Here is a 27,961-nt window from a genome sequence, read left to right as displayed (position 1 = left end):
ACTGCATACTGGGGGTGCTGTTGACAAGCTTCAGGGCTGGGCTGCTGTCCAAAAGGACCTGGGCAATCTCAAGAACAGGCCAGCATGAACTTTTTGAAGTTTAACAAGGACAAACATTCAGCCTCTGGAAAGGGAGGATACCTTGCACAGATCCAGACTGGGAACTGCCTGTTTGAGTGGCAGCTCTGTTAGTAGGCAGTAAGCTGTGACCATAACCAACAAAGGTAACAGCATGCCAGTAGCTTGGAAAAAGTGATGATCCTATTTGGCACTCATTAGGGCCCTTCTAGACCATATGCTGTGTCCAGATGTGTCATTCCCCTCTCAGAATCCTGCTGACAAGCTGGGATAAGTTCAGTGGAGGGCCACCAAGGCTAGGGCTGGAGCTGGAGCATGTGTCCTGCAAGGAGAGGCTGAGTGAGCTGAACTCATTTGACCTGGAGCTGGGAGGGCTTGCCACCATCTGAGAGAACAGGCATGTTGAAAAGAGATATGCAAGGCTCTGGGCATAAGAAGACCTGTTCCACTGTGGTGACCCCAGCTCTGGCTCGACAGTGTGGAAGCTGAAAGCACTAAACCTATGCTGGCTGGGGGCAGAGGGGAAGGAGCACAGCTGTAGTACAGAGTCACAGAGTACCAACTCTGTGCCAGGTTGGAAGGCACCACAGTGGGTCATCTGGTCCAACCTCCCTGCTCAAGCAGGGTCATCCTAGAGCTCATGGCACAGGATTGCATCAAGACAGTTCTTGAATATCTTCAGTGAGGGAGACTCCACAAACTCTGAGCAGTCTGTTCCAGCATGCAGCCACTTGCACAATAAAGAAACTTTTGTGCATCAGTTTCTGCCCATTGCCTCTTGTCCTAGGGGTTAGTACCACCGAGAAGAGCCTGGCTCCATCCTCTTCACACCCAGCTTTTAGATATTTATACACATTAACGAGGCCCCCTCTCAGTCACCTCTTCTCGAGACTGAACAGTCCCAGCTCCCTCAGCCTTTCATTGTAAGAGAGATTCTCCAGATCTTTGACCAGCTTTGTAGCTTTCTGGTGGACCTGCTCCAGGAGCTCCATGTCTCTCTTGTACTGAGGAGCCCAGAACTGGACACAGCACTCCAGATGTGGCCTCATAAGGGCTGAGTAGAGGGGCAGGATCACCTCCCTCGACCTGCTGGCAATGCTCTTTCTAATGCATCCCAGGATTCCGTTGACCATCTTGGCCACAAGAGCACACTGCTGGGTCACGGACAGTTGCTTGTCCCCCAGGTTCTTCTCTGTAGAGCTGCTTTCCATCAAGTTGGCCTCCAGCCTGTACTGGTGCCTGGGTCTTATTCCTCCCCAGGTGCAGGGCCCTACATTTGACGTTGCTGAATTTCAGAAGGTTCTTCTCTGCTCAACTCTCCAACCTATCGAAGTCCCTCTGAAGGGCCACATAGCTCTCGGAGGTACCGGCCACTCCTCCCAGTTTGTATCATCAGCGATGATGGGGGGGGACATGGGGGAGCTGTGCCTGGGCCGGGGTGTGGGCTGACGCGGGCAGTACACGGGGGACTTCCCGCCCTGGCCGGCGGGCGGAGCAATCCGCCTTCGGGCCGTGTCGCCGGAGCGGGCGGGAAGGGGCGCTGCCCTCACGGCTGCCCGGGCTCGGGCTGGGCGCGGGGCTCGGCGCCGCCGCTCGGAGGAAGAGGAAGTGGCCGCGGCCCCCGGCCGGGCTGAGCGCCGAGCGGAGCCGCCGCCCCGGGCTGCGCCGCACAAACTTTGTGCCGGGCGGCGGGGCCGTGTGGCGGCGCGGCGCTGCCCCGGCACCTCCCTGTCGCGGAGCCGAGGGGGGAGCGGCCCCGGAGCGCGGCGGGCGGGCACGGGCGGCAGCCAGAGGAGGAGGAGGAAGCGCTGTCAGCGGGGCCGGCCGTCTCCGCCCGCCGGGCATCCTTCAGCACCGCCGGGCTGCGCTTCGCCCGCCGCCTGCCCCAGGTACCGCCGTGCACCCCTCCGGCCCGGCGGGCAAACTCGGCGAGGGGGCGGGAGGGGGTTGCTGCTGGGCAGGGTCGGCGCGGAGAGAGAAAAACCGCTCCGGGGCTCCGGCTCGTCCCGGTGCTCTGGCTCCCGAAGTTCGGAGCGGGGCGCGGGCTGGCCCGGCGTGCCCTGGTTAGGAAGGGGCTGCTGGAGACCCTCGCGGGGCACAGAGGGGCACTGCCTCCTGCCCACTCCCCGGCGGCTTGCGGTCTGTGCAGCCTCTCCGAAGGGTCCGCCCGCCGCGGTCCTGCCGAGGGGCCGAAGCGGAGCCCGCCCGGGAAGACGCCGTCCTGTCATTCCGTGTGTGCAGAGACCCCCGGGCTCGGCCCGGGGGGACCGCAGGCGGCAGTGCTGGCAGTCTCTCCCAGCCAGCGCGGAATTCCGTGTCCAGCCGTGGCCGCCGTGGGGCAGAGCCGGGAGCGGAGCTCTGAGAGGAGCCGGGTGTCCGCCCGCCCAGCCCGGCGCCCTCTTACATGCCGGGCACCTGGAGGCGGCGGTGCCGCGGCGTGCTGCCGTGTGGCTGGCTGGCGTTTGGGCTTTTACAGTCGCTGTTTTATAGTTTAAATGCCTTTTAGAGTTCTCGATGCTGTTTCAGCACGTTTTTCTTGGAATGTAAAGAGAGGCAGGATGACCGTGGGTCAGCATTTGTGCGTCTGAGTATGAAATACATCTCTGGTTTATCTGAATTCTTGTCAGAGCTGCCTCTTCTCACAGCCTGTGTGTTTCTGGAAAAGGGGAATTTAGTTGGATGGACTTTTAGAGCTCTTCTGTGGTACTTTCAGCTTAGTCTAATAATTAATAGGAGACATTTGTTTTCCATTACGCCTGAGCGTGCTTCCCTCCGGAGCGCTTCCAGTTCGGACCCAGGAAACGAGCTGAACCATAGGCTGCTGTGTGGCAGGACGGGGAGCGGTGCTGGAGCCCACTTGTGGTCTTGGTAGGGGTGGCTGTTGTGCTAAAGCGATTGCTGGATTTAAAATGATAAAAATATAATTATACCTGACAGAATGTTCTTTAATGTTTTCAGCCAAACTTTGGAAGCTGTGGTATGATTCTATGCCACTTCTGTTTTTATTCCCTTTTAAAAAAAATGATTTTATTTATGTATTTAGAAGGAGAATAACTAACATTATGAAGACTTAGCTGATCTCCAGCTTACGAGGGGAAATCTTTTTGTACGTCTACTTTTATGTTTTATTTTTAATGAATCCAGTCCATTTCAGCTTCTAGTACTGAATAACAAGTTGCTGGCAATCACAGTGCTAGTGATCACATTTAATTTCTGATCATATTTAATTTCTATTTTCTCTAAGGAAAAAGAAAAGTCTCAGAATGAAGGGTTATTTTAGGAATCTTACTTAACCTCAAGTTAGTTACATAGACAAGGGGCTTTCCACCCTGTGAATGCTGGCATTCCCTGTTCCAAGAATGAGAATGTAGCATGAAATGATTGTATACAGCTGTGATTAAATACCTAAGGGAGTTCTGAGCTGCGGTACTGGGAAATGCAAATACCATGTTGGGTATAATGAAGTGGTCTCAGACTCTGTGGTGTAAAAGCTGGAGTCATAGACTTGTGAAGAAGAAAAATCAAAATTGATGAAGTTTGTATTTAAAATAAGTAAAAAATATTATTATTCCATCCCCAGCTTTATGTGAGATCCCACAGTTTCACACCTGACACCAGTGATCCACTATAGCTTTTGCCCTCAATCAGTTGGCTGGGGTTTTGCTCCATAGCAAACTGGCAAAAGGCAGTAAGCATAGAACCGTCTAGTTTGTCTAGTTTTGTGTTTTACCATGGTTTTACTCACTGTCCTGAAGCAGCTGTGCATACATTGCAGTATGCATCTGTTTTTCATACCTGTTTTCTGTGGATTCAGAGTGGTTTGGGGCTAACTTTAAAGGAAAGTTGGATTCCTAACATTCCTACACATACTTTTGTCAGGTTCATTCAGTCTTTATTTTCTAGACAACAAATGTTAGCTGCTGTGATTTTCCCTTATGTTTTTCAGGGTAGTTCTCTAGTCCTTCTTAGCATTTTTGTAGTCTCCTGTCTTCAGGGGAGGCAACTCGCTTGAACATTTGCATGTGGTGTTTTGAGATAAATTTTACCTGTGCCTTGTTCAGTGACATTAACACTTTGTTATCTTGACCAGAAATACCCTGTGCGAAAGTATTTTCTAGAAATACGAGGTACTGTTTGAATCTTTTGCTGTACTGAAAGACAGCATCGTGGTATCACCAAGTATGAGATATTTTGGATGAGCATTACAGGGGGATGTGGGTAGGGTAGAAAACAAGGGTCTCCCACCAGCCTAGTGTTCCTCAGATTGCTCCCCAACACTAGCACAACTTGACTTCCTCTTCCACCAGTTCTCCCTGATCCTGTTTGCTCTTCCCCGCATGCACACACATAAACCCCAGCTTTGTTTCCCTAGAGGGGGTTAAGTGTGGCTGATGGCAGCCCCTGGGTATGGGCAGGAAGCCCATAGAGGTGGCCTGATGACCTACAGGCCCAGGGACAGCACAGAGCAAAGTAAGTGTGTGTTATACAGGGCAGCAGAGTTGAGCCCAAGTCAGTGTTTTGAACACTGCAGTAAGGACAATAGCACCTAATAAGAGTTTGTTGAAATCATGTTATCATAGTGGCGTGTTATTTGACATGCTGCATGCTAGGGCTGTGCTTTCTTTGTAACTTGGGTATACAAGACCTCTCAGGGTAGTCTGTTCTAACTTCATGGAATCCATATTGTATTTATCCATGTATTACTTTGTTTTCTTCCTCAAGCTTAGAAACTCTTGAGGCTAGACTAGAAATTGTCTTAATTGGCCAAATTATGTTCTTCTCCATTTTTTTTTTCTGTAGTCAGTACATTTTCATGTCTCCCAGGGAGACAGTACCAAACCCGATGCAATAGTTTGGTTTTTAGTTGTAGAAATGCAGTTCATTATGACAGGGCATCCAGAGTTTTTGGTATGAGTCCAGGTTAGTCCTGATTTGTGTTCTGCTTTTGTTGAGTTGTGCTATCTTTGACCTCTCCAACTTGCCTTGGCTTCTGGCACATTTCATTTCATGCTGGTGTTTCTTGATCCAAGACTATAGTTTCCTCTGCTGAACTTTGTTCCTGTCCCTTGACATCTCTCTGCTTTTTCTAGCTTTCCTTCTTTATTAAGTAAGTCGTCTTGCTGTGTCTGGAAACCTTCTTACAAATCCTCTTGTCACTTTCTTGGGTTCTAAGTTCTGCAGATACTCATATTATAGTTTAAACATGTTCCAGACCTCCCCTGTGCTCACATCCTCCTGTTTGTTCCTGTTCATCTCACTAATGAATTCTTTAGTTTTTGAGATTTGCTTTTAGAAATTGGAAACCTTAATTGCAGATTTACTTGGGTTGCTCTGCAGTTTAATTTAAATCAAATCAATGATAAAGGATAAATCTGGGATTATTCTTTCACCAACCTTTCTGTAAGCTGAGATTTAGTTATCAGCCTCCAGTCTAAAATCCTGACAGCACTGGTCAAACTTGTAAGTATATGGTGAAAAAAATTGGTCAGCTGTAACATCCAACAATAGATGGGACTATTGGTAATTATGGGATTTATGGTAATTATTCTTTGTATTTTCAAAGTAAGTATTTAAGAATCTTTCGAATTGTTTGGTAAACTTAAGTTACTTAAACAAAAGATCCATCTCCACAAATAAAAATTATTTCAGTATTTATTGAGTATACGCTTACATACTTTCCTCTGGTAACACCCACTTGATCTCCCTTTTTTTTTCAAATGTATCTCTTGGTAAGGAATTTCCCTCTTAAACGGTGTAATCTCAGAAAAAACCTATGCAGTGGTAAACCAGGGCAGGAAAAATGGGGATATGTCACGGACAGGGTTCTGTTCTAGGAACTGACAAAGGATCATCCTGGCGTACTATTCTGCTTTCTTTGTTTGTTTGTACACCCAGTTTGTCAGGTCTGATGTTCTTAATTCTTTGCTTCAGTTATGCTGTTTTTTTGCCTTGTTATTCCTCCTTTGCTTCGTTGCTTTAACTATGCTAGGAAAGGGACTTGACCATAATTTGCAAGCTCTCTCAGGGTTTGTTTAGAGCTGAGTGGGGGACTAAACACTCTGGTTTTTTGCAGAGTGGGAAGGATGCAAGAATTAAGTGACCACATGCTAGCAAGTGAACTGAGCATGAAGTGCTTATTATGTTGAAAATAGAAAGGTCAAGATTGCAGGAGTGAGGGTTTAAGAAAATAAGCATGTCTCGTTACTACACAACAAATGTGAAGTCCTGTAATTATTTGTAAATGCCTTCTAGCATCCCTGTGAGGTACCTAAGTATTACCCATGAAAGGAGGAACGAGGATGAAAGGTCTTAAAATCAAGAGAGAAAACCTATTAATACATTGCAGTTATCTTGTTTCCCAGCTGCTGCACTCATCAGTAAGAATACTATATTCCATAATTTTGTGAAAGGAACTTTAGCAGTAACTTATTATATGTATTTTAAAAAATAATTTGTGATAAAGCTTACAGAATGCAGTCACTAGTCCTGGACAATAAACACTTTAAAAATACTAATGCGGGAAAACTTATTTTCCCTAATTGTGCTTAAAAATAAGCTGACTAGCATGAATTGTCCAAATAGCACATTGTAAATACTAAAATTACCTTGGTTCTATTTCAGATGGTAGCGTATTACATTTATATGTTTGTTAGAATATTCTATCTGATGCTATATACTTAGCAGTTGATTCTAATATTATAAGTATTTAAAAGAATTGCATCAGAATTCTTTTCAAATTATCCCCCTAAGTAGTCATCGACACAATGCATTGATACAGTTGAAATAAACTATTTAGCCAATATGTACTTAATTGATAAAAATCCCTTAAATTGCTTACTCTGGTAATGTAGTCAAGCTTCCATTAGCCATGTGGTTCTGTTACATTTCAGTGTAATTTTCATTATTATTCCTTGAAGATAAATTGTTATGGAGTTTCATGAAAGGATGGATCAATAAATCAGAAAATTAGTTTAATTTGTCCCCCAAAACCTCCAAACAGAAAATCAGATCAAAGGCAAGGGTTTTTTTTTCCTCTTCCTTTTCTTTGTGCTCTTTTCCTGGGGCCTGAATAACTATTAACAAGAAAATAATTTGTTAGCTACATGGTGTTATTTTATCCTTATTGTTCTTTGCTAATTCTGAACTTGTTGTATTTAATCTATTTTGGACACACCCTAGCAACGTGAGAAAGCAAACCCAAGCTGCAGAGGGTATTTTAGAAAGCTTAGGTTCAGAGATCATTAGTTGAGAACTCTGTGCATCTCTATAAAAGCTGTAAAAATTCTGATGTTATATTCGAGATACACTAATTTTCGTGGGTCGCAGAGGTGATTAAAAATGGAAATATTGTTGGATATTTTTTTTCTCTTGCTGAGTGCAATTTGTTGTCATTTTTTGGGAAGGAGTGTTCACGGGGAGGTCATGTGCCGTGCTAGGGTGAGTTTCTGTCCTGTTTACCAGATGCTCCGCAGAGCTCCTCTGCTCCTGAAGTTCACGAGGGAGGACAGTAATGGGGAGGAGGAGGTGGCAGCAGGAGGCTTTTTCTGTGGCTTGCAAGTTGGACATTTGCTTGGGTTGTACGAATTCTGGGTTACATTTTTGAACTCGGTTTGCAGAAGCAAGCTGCTCCTTCCCTAACCAGTGAAGGCCTTTGCTGTCATTCACAAGAGAAACTTAAGAATTAATTGACTAGGCTTTGCTGTTGTTCAGCAACTCATTGTACCTTCTATTTTTGATGCTTTTCAGAATTAAAGTGAGATACAGACTAAAAAAACCCAATCTGTTGTTAGATTTGGGTTTCAGTTCTAGTTTTATCATCACATGGCTGAACACATGAAAAATTTGAGATTAACAAGATCATAAAGCATGTGTAAGATAATTTGCACTCTGAGTTTATTGACAGAATTAGTTTTTCTGGCATGTGTAGTTGTAAGAGCTCATAGCTAAATCTTAATTTTAGTGGTTAATATTCTTCGTTAGATGTTACTTTTTGAAGGTATTTCTTGTAAGTAAGGAACTTGTGACTTGATAATTAATTTTGGCATTCATGAGAAAGAAAATGTGTGTCTTAGAACCTACTGCAGAGCAAAAAGAATTTGAAAATTTGGTAGTGTTTTTGAAGAATTGTTTTTCAATTTACTAAAAAGTGGATATTGGTGATAATATTTTGTTTTAATATGAGTAAAAAAAAAGTGGAATTCACATGCAAGTATAGAAAGCCAGGATAAATATAAGTTGTACAGTAACCTTAAACATCCCTTATAGCCAAATAATATACCTCCTGAAAAAGTAGATTGAAATGTGTTTAGGTTACTTTGAATACATCAGTGATGAATATTTCTTACAGCACTCTTTGATAATAACTCCAGTGTAGAAAATTAATAAGGTGAATAATGTCCTGTTGGTAACTGAATTTGTAACTGAAAAGCAAGGAGATACTGTCAGACGATGGTGGGAAGACTCTGAACAGCACTAACTTTGCTGGAAATGAAAGGAAGGGGGTAATAACTAATGTTAAAAGTCTTTGGAAGGTTATAAAGCAAGCTGTCTCAGTAGGAAGTTTGTGGGATAACTTTGAGGAGACTTTGGTGATTCAGTAGTGACTTGTCATATATACATCACCAGTATATTTGAGGAAACTGTAAGTATTCCTGCATCTCTGGAACTATTTTAATACTTAGACTCCTTTATTAAAGTAGGAACTTTATTTTTTAAGATTTGTTTTCTACTGCTGTAGGGCTTGCATCCTAATTACTGTGGAAAAGGTTGTGATGTTGTGAAGCTTAATTTTTTCTCTTGATCCCTCATTTTTTTTCAAGAGAAAACATCCTTTTCCATCATCCTTTTCCATATGCATGCTTTAAGTAACATAAGTGTGTATACTTAATGAAATGTGAGGAAGCATTTATCTTCAAAGATATTGATTGAAATTTTAACCAAGAAGCACAAAGATGAAAATCAGTCTTCTAGTAAGCAATCACTAGGGAATTAGCACCAAAAAAAGAGTGTTTTCAGTCCATTTCCAACTGGGCAGGTATCTCCATGCTGAATGGCTTGTGGGCTGTCAGTGTTCGCAGAGGTCATCGCTCACATGGACAATGAGGGTTGACCAGTTTTTCTCCAAAGGGCTGAGGAAGTGCTCGCTGGAGAGGCACAGGAGAGTGTCTGTGGCTGCTGCTGGAAGCACAGGCTTGTATTTTCTAGCACTTTCACCCCAATTTAGGAAAGAATGCAACTCTCCACAACGTGAAATACTGAGTCCCTGAGACCTACTTCTGCTGCCATCACTCTCTGAAGAGTCCTGTGGATTTCAGACTGTTTGTATAACCAAAGGTTGCAGGCACTGTGGCCTAATGACCTCTGAAATGGAGTTTTTTTCCTTATGAAGTGCTGTCCCGTGTACTTAAGATGTATAAGAATTACCGGCCTACTGCTGAAACAGGAAATTTGATACACTTTCTAATACTTACTACTATCTCAGTTCCTTACTAGCACAAGTACACTGCTAGATGTATTCCATTACAGCTCATGCAAAAATGCCTAGTATCTTGTTAGGCTCATTAATATGCGGTAGCTGTTTGTGTATTAAAATAAATAACATTTTAAACTGAAGCTAATAATATTGCACAGGCAGACAAAAGAACCTGCTGTATATACAAAGATGGTAGTAGTTGTCACTACCAAAAAAAAAAAAAAATGGTAGAAAGTATCACTTTGGGAAAAATAAAAAGATCCTGGGGATTTTCAGCATTAAATGCCAAATGAGAAAAAAAGTCCCAAACCTTGATTTCATTGGTAGAAATTGTTAAAGTAGTTTTTACTTTTCTCTCAAAGTAATCAGGGAAGGTTGTTTTCTGTTGGATGAATCCACCAAATGTTGAAACTTCAGGAACACATATGATACATCATCCACTTTTTTTGATGCTGCAGGTCTTTCTAGGAAATGTTTTTTTCTGTTTCCAGGTTTTGTGTCATCAAATATTTACTATGTTGCTTTTTTCAAGTTTGGTGTGTTGGTCAGTCCAGTTTTGATCTATTTATTAGTGACTTTGCTAGAAGATGTAAGTATGCATTTATGGACTCTGCAGATGATCAGAAGATGGGTGGTATTGTTGAGCCTGGAAAGACTTCCAGCTCTTTCTTCCAGGAATGCAGGAGAATGGGATAAGATTATTACTGAGCAGTAGAAATGCAAAGAAATATAGCAAAGTTATGAGGGATGAGTTGGAAACTTCCCAGTTAGCTGTGTTGGATAAAAATAAAGAGAAACAGGTTCTTTGTCTGCTGGGAAGTTGACAGTAAACTGTGAACGTGATGATTTAGCTGTGAGTGATGATCTTGGGTGCAGTAGGTGTGTTATTTGCAGTAGAGACAAGGAAGCATCAGTGTTATTTTAATAAGCCTTGTTAAGATCTCTTTTTGAGCATATGGTCACCTGTGTTCATGTAGAGAAATGAGAACACTGATGCAAATGAGAGTGAGTGGGGTGGTGAAGGGAACAGAGATCCTGTCTTGGAAATGGCAGAACAGGACTCGAAAACATTTGTCTTACTGAAATATGCTAAGGGATTTGGTTAACTATTAATAAGAATGATTTCACAAGGAAATATGAGGGACTGAAAAAATGTATAAAAGTTAGAGCACAATATAAGTATAAATAAATTTCTTCAAGTAGATTCCAAATATATCGAGGCTGGAAATTTGACTTAACTTTCTAAGCATTTGGGGGATGGACCTGTGGCATGAGCTTGCAAGCAGCTCTTTGGAGATGGGCAATCTGAACAAGGTTTTCATTTTCTTCTTTAGGTTTATGAACTGTCAAGGTAAAGGCAGCCCTAGTCTGTGACTGAAGTTTTTCACGTGCTCATTGCTGTACGCTGGAGGTTGCAGGGAGGCTGTAACACTGATCTTCCTGATGCTCTGTGCAGTTTCTTTACACTGAATGGATCCCATGCCTTGAGGGGTGCGGAATGGCCTGTGGGAGCCACTCTGTCACTACTGAGTGTTAATTCTGCGTTTCCCTCTCCATCCCAAAAGCATGAGTTTCTCCATGTAGGTGGAGGCAGGATGCTGGGTGGGTTGTAATGAAAAACCTACTTGATCTGTCTTTATTGTTTCATGCTTGCTGCTGGTTGAAATAATTTGCTTCATTCCCACCAGTGCTGGTGAGAGGAATGAGAGAGTTTGGATCATCTAAGTATTTTAACCAGGCAGTTCTTCCATTCTTTCATGCTCAGATAAGCCATAATGGGCGGGATATTGAGAAACATTTAGTGTGTAGCAGGAATGGTTGTCAGAAGTCATCTTTTAAAATCTTGTGGACTAGCAGCTTATTAAAGGGAAATGTATTTATTTAGTCCAGTTCTGTAGCCATGCGCCTCTTTAGTATTGAACGTGGCTTCTGGAAAGTGCCATTATTTCCGGTGGTTTACCTAAAAAAATGAGGCAGGAGGAAGTGAGTTTGTTTTGTAAATGCTGTTAGTTCTCTGCAGACCTGCTTCTTCCATTGAATTAGAAGGCTAGATACTAATTTTAATGTTACAGAGATCTGTGTAAAGCTTAATACTAGCTGCTCTCATAGTAGTTGCATATATAGAAATTATTATTAAGTTGTCAACCTTTATATTAGCAAGTTATTTTGGATTTTCAGCTACTTTTTATAATGGAATATGTGTCTTCCAGAGTATACTATTGAATACATTTGAAAGATGCAAAATACATGCATTAAACTGTCAATTTTCCAATAAAATAATAGCATGCCTGAGGGTTGATATGAGTACTATATACTTCAGTTACTATCTGAGCATTTATTTAATTATACTATTTCATGTAGTTTGTAGTTAGCTTGTATTTAAAATTAAAAATCACCAAATGTACTAGTGTAGGGCATGAAACCAGAAAGAAAAAAATAAAAATTAATCGTGTTTATGCGTTTTCCCTTTTCCCTTTCCCTGTCTTTGTATCAGGAGCTGCTGAAATGGGTTGTGGATTGAACAAACTAGAGAAGCATGATGAAAAACGACCTGGTAATATCTATTCAACTTTGAAGAGGCCTCAGGTAGAAACCAAGATAGATGTTTGCTATGAGTATCGATTCTTGGACTTCACAACACTAAATGATAGTAAGTACACAGTATTTTTCTTTAGATTTTTTTTTTCTATTCAGATTAACATGTTAATTGCTTCATAATAGCTTTTAATAGTAGTTAAGTTTTTTAAATGTCTTCAGTTTCTTTAGGTATAATGCCTTCTCTTCAGTCATAATACTTACATGCTGAGAGCTTAGTGAGAATTTTGTGTTAATTTTTAACCTTAGAGGTAGTTATAGGCTATCAGATTTTAGGTTCTTTTACACCCCACCCCCTATTTTTGGTTGGTTTTTTTTTGTTTTTTTGTTTTTTTTTTACTCTGGTATAGATGTTTGTTTCCTTAATTTGCATTTTACCCAAGTTTCATATGGTAAAGCCATTCAAGTCTGCCAGGTTATATACTTTACTGTTCTTTTTTTCTTCTTCCCTTTCTGCTCTTTGTGGTCTCTCGGGGATATTTTGAGAAGCTGGTGTTTTCGTTTTTGCTAACTTGCCTTAAATAACTCTTATGCAGTTACAGATGTTCACAGGTGCACCCATGTAGATGGAAACAGGATGGTGGGTGGCACTGAAGATCTGAAACATCAAAGGGGTGATGGTCCAGTCTCATGCAATTTTTACCTTAGGTTTTTTCTTCTCTCTGAAATAGTCTTGTTTTAAGTCACATGATAATCCACAGACATTCCATTTCTTTCCCTGCTGATTGACATCAGGTATCACTGCCAGTTTTGCTCACACCATTGCCATTGCCCTCTTTCACTTCAGAATTAGCCTGTTCTACAAGCAATTACTCCTCACACCATTTGGAAATCTGAAGCTTGAGCAGAAGGCTGAGACCTGCTTCTTGCTATATATAAAACAACACAGTACCAAAATCTGTTACAGCTAGCTGGCAGGATGCCAGGTAGGAGCCTCTGTGCTTTTGCCCTGTGACTTGTCTTGTTTTGCAAGTCAGGTCAGAGGAAAAGCCAAAGCGGTGCCTCTCTCACGGTGTGAGACAAAGAGCTGCTGGTAACGTTGCTTGATGTGACACCTCTTGTGCAGTTCAGCGTGTCAGTCCGGAGTAATGGGAATTTGTTGGTTTTTAAAACTTGCTGCATGTAAACTGGAATTTGGGAAAAGGTGGAGGTTTGGAATAGGTGGTTGGACAGGGCTGCGCTTCTGTGGGCAATGTGAGAGTTGAGAAATTTTGTCTTTGCAGACTTTTAGTGCGTGCCTCCAGCACTTGTGTTCTCCAGTGTTTTTTGATACGCTAATTGGGATGCACTGCTGTTATTGAGAGCACCAAGCAAATGGTAGAGGAATTTTTTTCATATTTATGTATTGCAGTTGTTTAGACATTTATGTATTTTTATTTCAAAGTGAACTGTTTATGTCCTTTGATAGTTTGACAGCTTTTACTGAGATGTACTGCAAGTTGTGTCATTAGTAAAAGTGAATTAATATTGAGGACACGCTTCTGTGGGCTTTTCTGGATTGTTCATCACTGTTCTGTCTGGCTGCCTCGCAAACTTTAGCATGTGCATTCTCCTGATACCTCATGAAGTGTCATCTTTGGCGTTCCCATTGAGTTTTGCTTGGGCATGTTGTATCCCCATCACTCCAGCCTCTGAAAATGTCAACAGATAGGCTGATGTGGAGGGGATGGAGCGGTTGTTCCTGCTTTTTATTCTTAGTATCACCTAAGACTGTGTGTTCTCAGGATGGGCAGGGCAACAGGTTGTGGTTATGCAGCTCCGTCCATGTTCTAGTCTTTGGCTGTACGAAGGCTCACATCGTGCTATGTGGTGTTACATTGTTCCAGAGTTTTCTTGGTAACGGCATCACTGGTTGATTTACATTTTTGCTGAGAAATAACCCTTGTAGATAACCAGAGTTAACGATGAGTGTTTCACCTATATCTGTGTGGATTCAAAGGCTTCTAAAAATGGTGTGCTCATAGCTGTGTAAAAAGAACATTTGGATTGTGAAGTCTGTCTTCTGTGAATCTACTTTAGCCCTTTCAGTGTGTGTATATATCTCCTGACATCATTTTTTCCACAAGTTTTCTGCTTCATTGGGTTTTTAGAATAAGCCATATTAAGTTATAAGTGGCTGCAGAGTACGTTATTGTATCCTTATGCTGGGCCTTATTTACAAGAACAGGGAGCCTGGCAGTGCAGACAGGTACTCATTTTTCTCTGGAGCTTTTCTGTAACACTGACTGCTCTGATAAATGTATTTCTCACTAGCGTTTAATCTTAATGGTGAGAAGGATGCGATTATCTCTCCATGTTGCAAGTGGGAGCTAATTCACAGGTTACTGCCAGAAGGTTTCCAAATGCTTAGCATTTCCTCATGTGTTCCAAAAGCAGCTCATATGGACTTCAGACGTAAAGGTGTATGCTCGTCATATCTGCGGTTTAGAACTGCAGATATTGGCAAATCTGATATCCAGATAATTAGAGACCAGTTCCAGAATGTGGCATGTGCAGTTTGACTGGCAGCTGGGTGGATGTAAGTTTTCTGCAGCTTGGGAAGATACTGCTCTCCTCTCTTGCCTCCTATTCAGCTCTGTGAATTGATTTAACTCATGTATCTGGCAGGTTATGCAGCTTTTTTGTTTGGTTATCCTCTGCCATAACAGTGTCTTGTGGAAGGGTCTGAAGAAGGCTGGAGCCGGTATAAGTGGTGGGAATATGTTGTCAGGAAAAGAAACAGGACCTTCTTTAAATCAGCACACACTATTATGAACTCACAGAATCACAGAATGGGTGAGATTGGAAGGGACGACAGTGGGTCATCTGGTCCAACCTCCCTCCTCAAGCAGAGTCATCACAGAGCCCATTCAACAGGATTGTGTCAAGACAGTTCTTGAATATATCGAATAGGGGAGACTGCACAATCTCTCTGGGCAATCTCTTCCGGTGCTCGGTCACTCATACAGTGAAGAAGTTCTTTCTCATGTTCGAGTGGCACTTCCTGTGTGTCAATTTCTGCCCATTACCTCTTGTCCTAGTGGTTGGCACCACTGAGAAGACCTTGGCTCCATCCTCTTGACACCTTCCCTTCAGATACTTCTATTCGTTGATGAGATTCCCTCTCAGTTGTCTCTTCTTAAGGCTGAACAGGCCCAGCTCCCTGAGCGTTTCCTCTTAGGAGAGATGCTCCAGTCCTCTAATCATCTTTGTAGCTCTCTGCTGGACCCGCTCCAGGAGCTCCATGTGTCTCTTGTACCGAGGAGCCCAGAACTCGACACAGCACTCCAGAGACAGCCTCACTAGGGCTGAGTAGAGGCTAAGGATTACCTCCCTTGAACTGCTGGCAATGCTCATTCTCTTAGCATCACTGTTGAAAACGGGGATAAAATACTGTCCTGGTGATCATTTTTCTGCTGTGTTTGTTAGAAGTTTAACTTTGCTTGCTTGCTGTTTCTGGTTACTGTTTACCTTCTGGCATACACAGCTAAAGGAATATAAGAAATATGCTACTGTATTAAATATTTTTATTCTTTTTCAAACTTTTGCCTTGCTCTGCATTGATGCAGATGTCCAGTGGAAATAGCGTTTGATCACTTGTTTAAGTACTGTATAAATAATGTATAGATGCAAAAGGCAGAAATAAGGTTGCAAGCATAAACTTCATCTTTACATTTCCCAGTGTTACAAGATTGATATACTTGAAAGTAAAGTATCTAGGGAAAGATTTTCCAAACTTTCAAGGAAGTAGACTATGGAGAACCCATTGGTTTCTGTTGTGTGCCCCACGCTGATAATCTGCATGGTTCTTCAGAATTAAAATGGTTAGATTTGCCACTGTCCTTTATTTCTTGAGCAAGTGTGGAAATTGATACCAGCAAAGGGTTATCATCTAGTGTAGACTGGCACTTGAGGAATAAGGGGCACCTTCCTAAGGCATTTCAAAACCTTGAGGTGGGCATGCTTGTTTTGAGTTATTGGCTTTATAATATCTGCTTATGAGCATTACCTTTCTTGGTTCTCCTAAGGTGGTCTCTCTTCCAAGAAATCACAGTCTGTCTTCCATGTTGTCCCTTGACAGTGTCATCCTGTGCTCTATTCTTTAGTCATCTGTACTGTCCAAAGCTTATAGGCTGCTGCTCTCCCTCAGGTGAAATCACACCAAATTAAATTGATAAAATCATAATGCATTTTTACTTGTGAAGAAGACATTATTAGATTTGTGAATTGGGTGGCTCATTTCTGGGTTGGCAAAGTTCCAGAGGAGGTGCAGAGGAAGAGCAACATCTTCCCTCTGCTGACAGCAGTGACAGTACTTGGTTGCCCCAAGTGTGACACATAACTTCATTCCTGGTGGGCTCATCCAGCTCCTGAACTCTGCCCACCTCGCTGTCATCTTGTTGCTGTCATTCCTTCACAAAGTCAGGCTCATCTGTCACTGTACGGTCCAGTTTCGTGTCATCTCCATCTTCAGCAGGTTTCTTCAGACAGGTTTTGACCCCCAGTCATTTCCTCTGCCGCTCCTTGGAGTCATTCTGTCTCAGAGACCGGCCACTCCCACTGGTGCCGTGCAACAGGTGCAGGTAATGCCTAGGAGAAGGTGTACAATACCTGTATCTGCAACAGGAATGTTTTTCTAGCATTCTGCTGGCAAATCCTCACTTCACACTTACTCAGTTGGTTGCCTTCTCACTGCCTTTGAGACAGTACTAATGTTAAGTGGCAATGATTGAATTTTATAACAATAAAACATTTGAGGAAAGTAAAAGACAGTAGCATTAGATGAATGCTGCAGCAAACCTTTTGCTAGAAAGCTGGAAGAGACAAATTAGGGTCTATCTGTATATACTTCAGACCTTTACTGGGGAAAAAACCCCAAACCCAAAAGATTATATCACCTGCCCGAAAGTAAAAAATTGTTTTTATTTTGCATCTGTCTCCTTATATATAAAAGGAGCTGAATAATGATCATCTTCTACCTCTACTATCTCCAAGTTTTATTAGAAATAAGAGGCAAATGGTGAGCAAGCCTCAGGAGGAAATGTGCTCGCAAATGTAACAGCCTTAATTTAAAGCAACCGTGTTTTCAACAGTGCCTTCATGGGGTAAGCTGTTTTTTGTTTGGTTATTTTTTTGGAAAGAGAAATATTTCAATAGTCTGCATTCCTTACTTGCTCTTATCTCATCTACTGGTTTTGGAAAACTTTGCTTACAATGACAGATCATACAGAAACTAAGCTAACTTCTTCATCCTTTATTTCTTTTCTTCTACTTCTTTTCCATTATGACAGAAACTGGGAATCTGATAGTAATTTATTTCTTCACTTCTCGGAATAGTGTGGAAGTTTTTGGTATTTAGGAGAATTTTTTTTTGACTGGCTTGATTGGATCTTTTTTTTTTTTTTTTTGCTTTGCTTTACATTCCTATAATAAATCATTGGCCTGATGAGTTACGACAGGTTTTGGCCTTGAATAAAGTTGGCATGAAACATGTGCTAGCCATGTGATGAGAATGAAATGGGTGTATAAATTTTTTTAAATGGGGAAAGGCTATACTCTGAACAAGCCATTTGTACTATAAAACCACTAAAATCCAGATGTTTTGACAGAATGAAAAATAGCAATATTTCACATGTTCCAGAGAAGTTTTTAAGTTATAATATGAATACATGGACATATGGTTTTTATCCTGATTATCAAGAATTTGTCTATTTAGTAAAAGAAAAAAAGAAGAAGAAAGTTATTTAAAAGTAAGATTATTAGTTACATTCCAACATTCCCGACAGTACTCTCAGTGTAACAATTTTGCTACATACATAAAACACTCTGATTTGAGACATTTTCATGTATATGTGCCTATATATTTATATGTGTGCATATATATATATGTGTGTGTGTATATATATATATAAAATCTGAAAGTGTATCTTTCAAGTTTTGACAAGCATATGGATACTTTACTGTAATGTTTTGGAGCCAGTTATACTGCTCAAAAAATACTTGTTACAGTCTTATTAAAACTGCTATGGCTGGGCTTTTGATTTTTATTGCTGGTTTTCCAGTACAAGACATAAATAATGTACTAGTGAACTTTTACAGAGGACATTACTATATTAGAATCAATAATTAAGACTATATCCATACTTGAGTTTTCTTTAATTTGAAATTAAATTTCAATTGTACGTAGGCTTAAATTAATAAAAAACGCCTCAATTTTCCCCTTGGAGGGGGAAAGAAGAAGTTTGCTTGGAAATTGGAAGTGTCATGCACTGGAAAATGTGCATAGAGAAGCATTTTTCCTGTAAAATATGTATGCATCTTTTGTCAGGAAATTGTTTTTGCTACAGAACATAGTACTTGTTGACTTCAGTGCTTACCATTGCTTCCTATTGGTAGTTTTTATACTCTATAAGCAGTTACTTGTGCCTGGCTTCTGCTTTCTGTTTCTCTTCACCATTCATGAAACAAAAACAAAAACAAAAGAACCCCCAAACATAAAGAAAACCAACCCACTTCTCCAAGCAAGTGGCTTGTATGATTGAAAAAAAAGAACAAAACCTTCAACTCTGCATTTGCAGGTGTTATTTGATTTAAGACTACTAAAAGCAAATGTTTCCCCATTGGTGAAGTTATTTAATTTTCTGTTTTCATTTCTGTAAGCAAAAGAACATAAATTAAATTAGCATTTGAGTTTTGTATTTCAAGTTGACCAGGTCTGTTACCACCATTTTGTCCTTGGGAGTGATGAAATAAAATTAGCACGGCAAAATATTGTTAGGTTATTTATGAGATGTGATAACTTGAAGCAGACTGTGTATAGATCATCTATAATGGACTAAAACATTGCTTCAGAGGAGATTAATATATAACAGGTTCGGAGCAGAAAGATGAGGAGCAGAAAAGGCCAATGGATTACTTCTATGTAGCTCAGATCCTGCTGATGCTTCCCCTTTGTTAAAGCTTTGTCCACGTGTGTATCCGATTCAACTTAGTTTGATTATATGCACGTGATAAAACGAATCGTCATAAGGGTTTTGCTGGATCTGGGCTTCAGTCCTTTCTATTAACGCAGGTATGAAGAAATGAGATGTTGGTTTTCTTTTTCTCTTGGTTGTGAACTACAGTCTGTAGCAATACGGAACCCTTCAGGACTTGCCATTGTGAGTCACAGCAAAGTGAAATGTTCCTGCTGTAACAGTTTATAAAACTTGTGTGTCTTGGGAAACTTGCAGTTTGACATAAAAGGAGCATTCCATATGTTAGGAGTTTGATAAATGCCATAAATTACATCATAAATGTAATTGCTTTAAGGAGTCATTAGATTTGAACTTTACCATTTTTTAAATTTCACTCAAGTGAAAACTGTTAAAACATATTTCAGTTTCTAAATGGAAGCTTTGCTTTCAGTAATTATTGTACCTAGATCCTTGTTGTAGTAGACTGCATGCACACACTTCTTTTTTTATATGTATAAGCTTATCTGTATCTGTACCTTGATAATGTCTGCAATACACAGGCACACTTGTGTATTGTATATGCACTTATTGAGAGTGCATATACAAGCTTTCAGTCACATTTTGCTTTATGGTTACACTTAATTGTAATATAACAGAAGGTACAAAGAGCTTTATCTAAAGTCCTGTGATGACTGTGACAGAACTGGGAATAGGTCCTGGGCAGTTCATGGTGCTGGTAGCTAGATCATGGCCTTCAAAGCACCGTTCTCACTGAATCTAAGGCAAGAAGCCAGTCAATATTATGAATTAAATCTCCTAGCACATATCTTACCAGTTATATACCTGCAGGAAAGCTGTACCATTGAAATAATTTCAAATGGGAAAAAAGGCTAAAGTTTGCTGGCACTGCCTGTCCCCTCAAGATCCAGCTGTACTGTGGCGCTGCTATTCTGAGTTGGATAAATACATTGTAGACTAGATGAAAGCTTTGATACAATATGTTATGTGTATTAGAACATCTCAAGTATGTTAAAGAATATGAGTATGATGTGTTTTGGAACTGTACTTTCAATTGTGATTGGAAATACAGTTTTCTTTTAGATGCTTTTATGGAATCTCACCCCCAATACATCTAGCAATATCATAGCCGCTTTTTCTATGTGGATTCTGCATGTGTATTTAGGCAATGGGTGTGTGTGAAACAAAAATGGACTAGGAGGAAAGGAACATCTGCAGGGTGTTTTTTCTATTTATGCATGTTCCACATTGTCAAAAAATGTGTGCCACAGTAGTCATGTTTATGCTAACTTTTCTAGTCTGCACCTGTTCGTAGACTGAAGATGGTGTAGCTGTAATACTCCATTCTTACCATGTGGTTGTTGATTGTATCTACTGTCTTAGCTGAAGGTTCTTCTTAGTGTAGTTAGTGAGTTCTTACCAGAGTTCCATACCGCACATCACACATACATGAATGCTGTAATTCACTCGCATCATGGAAAAATACAGATATGTCTAAAAGGAGCTCTCAACTTCAAGAAACCTTTTCTTTTTATCAGCAACTGCACATGATCCTTCTGAGTGGCCGTGTCCTTTCTTTGGCCTTTGACTTTGCACATTTTTCCAGTCTTCATGTGGTTTTCATCCTCTTGATGCTGCTCAAGATCTAAGGAGCCAGACCTGGCAGTCTGCAAGGCTGGCGGTCAGGCGTTTCTGATGGAATGGTGAAATTCTTCAAGCCACAGGGGCCCAATTCTGTTTTCTCAGAAACAAAACCTCCCCTGTGTTTAGCTGGAACAGGAGATCACACAGTGGCTTGGAACTTCAAATAACAAATGCCTTATGGTTTTATTACTGGAGAGAAGTGATGAGTCATCATCTCTATAGTAATCTGCTTAGTCATTTTAGGACTTGTTACTACAAATTCTTGGACATCATCCAGATAAAAGATGATATGCAAAATCTGTGCAATATTGTAATGGAGTTCTTAACACATTTACAAAATAAATTATTGTTGTTTGGTTAAAATCTCACGCAAATGAAAGGTTGAGAATTGGTTAATCCTGAGAGAAGGATACCCCCTTTGAGAGAAAAAAGGACCTTTTGGTGTCAGCTGCTCTTGATCTTGAGAAATTACTTCTCTTATTCATACTGAAAGTAGATGTACATTAATTGTGGGGGAATTTTTTTTTTGTTTCCCTTTATATTTCTCATTTTCTTGTATGAAGAATGAAGAGTCTCTATTGTGATGGAAGTGACATTTCACATGACCTGTAACAGTGTCTTGGTGGGTCAGGCCCAAGGGTCCCCATAGCAGAGCGCTGACTGGTATCAGGCTGTGTGTTATCTTAAATCAATAGTGGGGTGCAAGAGGAGCAGACAGCCAGATTGGAGCAGTTGCTTCTGGGGAGTTTACACCACATTAAGTGCGTTTTGAGGGTTTTACTTCAGACAAGAAAGTTAGTGTCTTCCTGTACACTGGACATCCCACTGCATGTTTCAAAGCAGCCTGCAGGAAAGGTATCTGAAAAATGTTCCCATCTGGCTTGCAAGCCTTTCTGGGGGCCACTCCAGGAGGTGCTGTTTTGTCCCAATGTCTGTCTCATGCATATGACTCTGCTTGTCGTTGCTCTGCCAGTGACACTTGTAAAGAGATTTCACATGCAGAAACACGTCTTAATTTCTGTTCTACATCTGTTCTGGGTTTGTTTTCTGTTCCTGCATTTTCATACATGCTACCATTGCAGCTACTGCCTGACAACTTCTCCTGACTTTCTCTGCCACTGGCAGCTGTGGCAGCTACTCTGTGAGCACACTCCAGATGAGCTGACTCCTGCCTGCTTCCTCCTTACCTTTGTCTGAGGAGGAAGAAGTGGACCATGCTTTACCTTCGTGAGTTTTAAGTCTTCTGTGTTCTCTGCCCTATAGACAGTGGAGGGTACCATGGATGTGGGACACAAAATTCAACTGCTCTGGCTAGTGGTTCCCTCTCTGCACTTGAGGATGGTGTGATATGCCAGAATTTGCACTTGTACAAGCTACTTCCATGACTTTGCCATCACTGGATGGAATTCTGGGAGTCCAAACTTGCTTTCAGGGGTGTGTGGCTGTTCCCTTTGGAGTCCCATGATTGCAGTAGCTGATGGTCAGTGGCTGGCCAGTTTGGGGAGGGAGGACAAGTTTACAGTGGGCAAAATTATGATCAAGTTCTGCAGTGTTATCCTCCAGACTGTTCCAAACACTGCTCTTGCAGAGAGGATCAGCAGAGCTGAGTGTCTAGAAGTGAGCAGATTCACTCTTTTCCTGGTGGCATTTGGCTGTCCTACATGGGCATAGTCTCTTGCCTTACTCTCAGTGCCTGTTTTGACTTTTTCTCCCTGTTGACAGATGCCTTCAGCTGCTGGCTCAATGGTCCTCAGGAAGCATAACAGGCTTCAGACTCAGTTTTTTGCTAAGGAAAAATATGACTGACAAGTAGCAGCAGCAAACCATGCAGGAAAAGGGAGGGGTGAGGGTTAAACTTGAGCCCTGCTCTTAAGAGAAATGACAGAGGAAGGAGAACTGACAAAAGAAATGGTAATAAAGTCTGCCCTTCTGCTCCACTAGCTTGGAGGGGAGAGACTTCTAAGGAGAAGGAAGGAGGGTAGTATAGTCTGATTAAGTCCTGCTCTCCCCTACTCTCAACAAGAAAACATGTATCTCTCCCTGGGAAGCATCTGTTCCTCCCTTACTTTTCTCTTAGCTTGCAGAGGAAATGGCCTGCCAGTCCTGTTCCTAAGCTTTTGGCTGAAGCACCCTGTTCAGAGAAGGACCGTGCCCTGTCAGCTGCTTGATAGGCTGTCAACACTCAGCTGACATGTCAGCTCGTATGAAGCTCCAAAGGGTCTTCATAGCCAGCATCCTTCAATCCTAGAAACTGCCTGCACACTCTTTCCCACAAAAAAATGCAGCAGTCAAGATGTCTGTCAGCCTTGTGTTGAGCTATAGCATCCCTAGCCCAGGCTCCCTGCCATAGCTTTCCTGCTGCTGCACCCCAGAAAACACACAGGCTCTTTAGGCTTCTCCACTGAAATAGTGGAGTGGAAGGCACAGCTGCAGCTAAACACCAATGGGTCAGAAAAAGAGTTCAAGCAACACCTTGGCCAACTTTATTCTCAGATGAGACTACCACAGCCCAAAAGTTACAAGGAAAGTGTTATAAGGAAAGCAAAGGAGGAAAAGTGGGATCTGGAATCTCAGGAGCAGGAGCAAAGACAATGAAAACAGGTGATGTGATGAAATGGCCTACACCATAAACATTCCTCAGTGGATGATCATGACCAGAGAAGTCACTGGAGCAAAAACTAGCCCAGCTTTGGCATCTGGCACTGCACCTACAGACATGAGAAGAATGTGAGAGATAAGCACCCTGTCTGCAGGCTGCATGTTGAAATGGAGAATAAAACCCAATCTTCCAATATCCTTATATTGAGCAGAACCTACCCCAGTACAAAATGATGTGTCCATGCTGTTGATGTCTCTGCAGCAGATAACACACAGAGCTAGGAGGAGTTCCAGGGGCAGGACCATGTTGCTAAGGGGGTATGGGACCAGGTGACTTGTCATGAGTGCAGAAGGGGAAGGCACTACCCTGACAGCCTCTGACACCTTAGTACTATGTCTTCTTGAGAGGTAGAACCACCCTGGCCGGGACCAGTTGTAGGTCATGGACATGGAGACCCCAAATGTTGTGTGTAATGCTATTGCTGTGTTCCTCTGTATTTGGACAGGGAAGGGGCTTCACAGCAGTGCCTGTCTATGTCTGGAAGCCTAAGAACGTGGTGTTAGCATGACACTTACTATAGCCTGCTCAGTTTGTTGCCAGGATAGATGTGAGCACTTGTGCATGGTGGGAAGAAGAGACACAATCTTTACAAAGGAGAGGACAGCAGGAGAAAATAGAGCAGATAAAATAAGGAAAGAATATGAAGGGGCAGGAGGAGATGAACACACAAACTAAAAAAACTTGAGGGTCATGGGTGACTGTTAAAATGGAGGGACAGATATCATTTGACATGTTAAGCAGGAAGAGAAGATGTGGCATTGCATGAGTTTTCAGTGTTTGGGGAATTTTCCATGGCCAGAGGGATGCCTTTTTGTTGTATTGTATCAGTGAAGCCTGGCAGGGACTACTGCTGTCATTCCGACAAGATTTGCTGTCAAGTTTTGCCTGAATAAAAAAACCCATGGTATCATGCATGGGCAGGCACATGGTCTTTTACTGAAGAAGTCAACTTACATTTCTGGATTCAGATCCCTTTTGGGTCTTTCATGACAACTTTTTTTTTTTTTTTAATTTGAAGTGACATGAAAAACCTCCTCTGAGTGTCTTAGACTTATTTCGTTACTGGACAGGGAAAGGTTACTTTAAACCTCAAAATGCTATCATTTCTAGGAAAGATCAACATTCAATTTAAATTTTGTTTGAAGGATAACCTGAGAACACTTAGGTATCTTAAATCTATCATGTCTATTGTGCATGGAAAGTGCAGGATTTCTAATTTTCTTTGTCCAGTTCTGTAAATACATAGAATTGTTGCTTTAGCAACAATTTGTGACTGCAACTTAAATAAGGTTATGAATATTGTACTCAGCAAGATAATGTAGTTTGCAAACCTTAATGATTGGGTCTCAAGTATTAACTGTTTTTCGGGTTAGTGTTACAGCATTTGCACGGGTTTTGTGTGTGAATGTCTGACCTGTGTTTTCTTTACTTTGACTTTGTATAGAGAGAGGCGCTGACCTTATGTCCACGAATGTGCATTATCTACCTGAGCCCTTTGCTACTGTTTTGTTTTTCGGTACCTGTGTGAATGTGCACAGGCAATAGGTAGCCTAATAAGCCTGTAGAAGATGTAAATGTACTGCCAAGCAAACGTGTCACATTGGGCCTGGTATAATGCACCTTTTTTGCATTAGGTCTCAGTTTAGTGTTGCATTCCAGTGCTTGCTGGTTCATGGATAGTCTGCAGCAGTTTCAAAACTCTTCAGTGTAATAATTTGGTGAAATACCATTTGAACATTACTATCTTGCAGCCATAGCATATTACAAAGCTGATAAAGATTGATCCAGGCCTCCAGACTGTGGCCTTCTCTTTAAGCGAAGAGGCAATCTGGAAATATGTTAATGGCTTATGTAGAGGACAAGGACTTATTAGCATTTGCCAAACACTAGCTCCTTTGGCACTCGTTCAGGTATCTTGGCAAAACCCTGACATGTGTTGTATATTTTTTCCCAGTATCTAAAACACTAAACACAAGTCTTAGTGACTTGGTTTCATCTTATTGCAGTCATACGAATATGTAATATCCTGGGCTTGAGAGGAGTCCGAGTGACGCAGTTACTGCATGAAATTGCAAGTTGCTTTCTGTGATATAACTTACACACCCAGCAAACTCTTGGTTTGTGTGCAGTCATGCTTTTGCAAATGATTTGATACTTGTGACACATTGTGCTATATGATAAACTTAGGATCAGCGGTAGTGTCAGGGAGTTTCTGAGATACAAGGTGGCATATGAGAAGTTTCAGCTGAGTCTGATGCTCAGCAGCCACTGCAGTGAACTGGTATGACTCTTCCTGGTAAGTGGTAACCCATGCACTGTGATAAAGTCTTGCACAGGAACTGCAAGTTGAAGGCTTCCCAGACAATTGCTTTTTGCAAACCCTGCTTATTTCATATACAAATTTTACAGAACTCTCAGCTTCCTTTTCCCCCCAAGTAATCATCGTCTCAACTTGAGACTTGCGGTGATTAGCTACAGATTCTTCTTGAAAAAAACAGTCCTTTCAAGGGGAAGAGAATCTCATTAAGCCTTTGCTGCAAGCTGCAGCTCTTGATCAACACACAAAAGACAAGCTTGACAGTCATCAGGTGAGTTAAGAACTGCAAAAATATTATCTGTCTCTGTTAAACAGTCATCAGTTGAAAGAGTTCATCTCAATCTGAGAATACAGAGGCTTTTGTGTACTATGTGGCACATAAAAAATTAAAGGATGTGAGAAGTGTTAAAGATGCCATGTGTTTCCAAATGAGTTGATAAAAGGCCTTAAATCTGAAAGAGAATGAGGTATGAGGTTTACAAATAAATAGATACAGTTTTTTAGAAAGTTAGAGGTAAGCCAAGACATGGTTGCTGGTGAAATATAAATAAATAGCAGTCTACTGCTGTAGCTCCTCAGTTGCTAAGCCCTCTGCGGTGTTCTTTTGTTTGAACAATTGTTTCCTGAATTTCTTAATAACAACTGATAATAGAATTGACAAATAGTGCTAAATTACATGGGTTAATTCGCTAGCAGTTATTGCACAGATTATTAGTAAGCAAAAAAAATTAGCATCTACTTCTATCTCAAATTACAAAACAAAAGAACAAAAAGAGAGTGACAGAATAAATGGTCTTTTGTTACGTTAATGTCTCATAAAGTTTGGAACTGTGTCAGAATTGCTTTTTTTGTTTTGTTTTGTTTTTGTTGTTTATTTACTTAGGAATGCTCAGCTCAGATGCAGCATCTGTCTTTCTCTGCAGTCCTTCGACCCTATTTTTCCAGCTGGGTTGAATGCCTTGATGAAGCCTTTCAAGTGATCAAATAGATAAAATTGTACAGATTCTGTGGGATTATTTTCATTGTTCTTCACCACATGTTCACTGAATACAACACTTTGTAAGACTTCGTTTTCAAGCTGCACTCTTGCGCTACTTGTTGTCTTTGTTTTATGTTTAGTTTTTCTTTATTATAGTAAATTTTTGTGAAAAATTGGTCTTCTCATCAAGAGATACTTCCAGGGAACCCTTCCAGAAACATTGATGCAGACTACTTTATCAGTGATATTTCATTATTAGCCAGTAACAGGTCTGGCCTTTCTTGACATAAAAGAACTTAGAAATGGTTCTCTGTTTTACAGAATCCATTTAGGACTGGGGAGAAGTGAAAGTGTCTTCAAAGTGATGTGGACTGTCATATGATTAGAAGTTAGAGCCATGTGAGGTTGCTTGTGACCTCTCTTTGGGTTGCTTTATTAGGAACAGTAAGAAAACGGTATTAGCGAGGGCATAGAGGCACTGTGCTTCGTGTTCTTTCACAGGTTTGCCCCAGAGGTACTTCCTGTGCTAGCAGGAGCTGACAGGAGTAACAGCCAACAGTTCTGTTGTGTGCTCACCGTGAATATGCATCGTCACACATCACTGTGCCTCCTATAACGGGTATTTTCTGTTCCTCGTAAAGGGGACTGAGAAAGTCATCTGTTTATTTTCTCTGTATTTTATTATTTAGTCAGTAAGAATGTGCATTTATGGAATTAAGTTTTTCATGTCACTAACCCAAAAGGGAACCTTCCAGGGGGTAAGGGAAGTCTTCGATCTTAAGATGGTCTGCATAATGCTTTTTAATTACCACCTTCATATCATAAAAGAATTCTGTCCCTGTTGGAGAGGACATCTGTTACATCTTTATTGCATATACTTACTACTTTGGGATTAGATTATATTAACTTCATTAATTTATTCCTTAACATCTTTGAAGGTAAGGTGTCCCTGGTTCTTTCCTTTTCATTTCCAATAAGTGTTTTCATTGAAGCACTTTTTCTGATGGAACAACACTGAGAAGTAAGGATAAAACAATGCTTTCTCATAAACACTTGGAGAAATAGTCTGCTGCTCTTTGCAAACAAAATTGCAACAAAAAACATTTTATTGCAAAATTAAAAAAATAAATTAAAAAAATATAATTTGTCTTTTGTTGTTCCATTGTAATGATGCTTGAATTTGTGGCCATTTTCCCATGACCCGTATTAAACAATGGATTTGCATGCTATCATTATTACTGTGTGGGAATTCTTCATTTGAAAA

General features: G+C 41.2%; 1 protein-coding gene across 1 annotated transcript in view; it reads left to right on the top strand.

Annotated features, from left to right (window-relative positions):
• The first annotated feature begins 1,859 nt into the window (after window positions 1-1,859).
• The window catches only part of RFTN1 (raftlin, lipid raft linker 1), a 102,893-nt gene continuing 76,791 nt past the window's right edge, over window positions 1,860-27,961 (top strand). Inside the window, exons 1-2 of the mRNA XM_017835495.1 lie at window positions 1,860-1,967; window positions 12,045-12,200. Coding sequence (XP_017690984.1) covers window positions 12,056-12,200 — 145 coding nt within the window. The 5' untranslated portion in view covers window positions 1,860-1,967; window positions 12,045-12,055. The remainder of the gene's footprint in view (window positions 1,968-12,044; window positions 12,201-27,961) is intronic.

Source organism: Lepidothrix coronata, unplaced genomic scaffold (genome assembly GCF_001604755.1).
Source record: "Lepidothrix coronata isolate B3197 unplaced genomic scaffold, Lepidothrix_coronata-1.0 Scaffold258, whole genome shotgun sequence".
Taxonomy (NCBI): Eukaryota; Metazoa; Chordata; class Aves; order Passeriformes; family Pipridae; genus Lepidothrix; species Lepidothrix coronata.
This window is presented reverse-complemented; position numbering and strand designations above follow the sequence as displayed.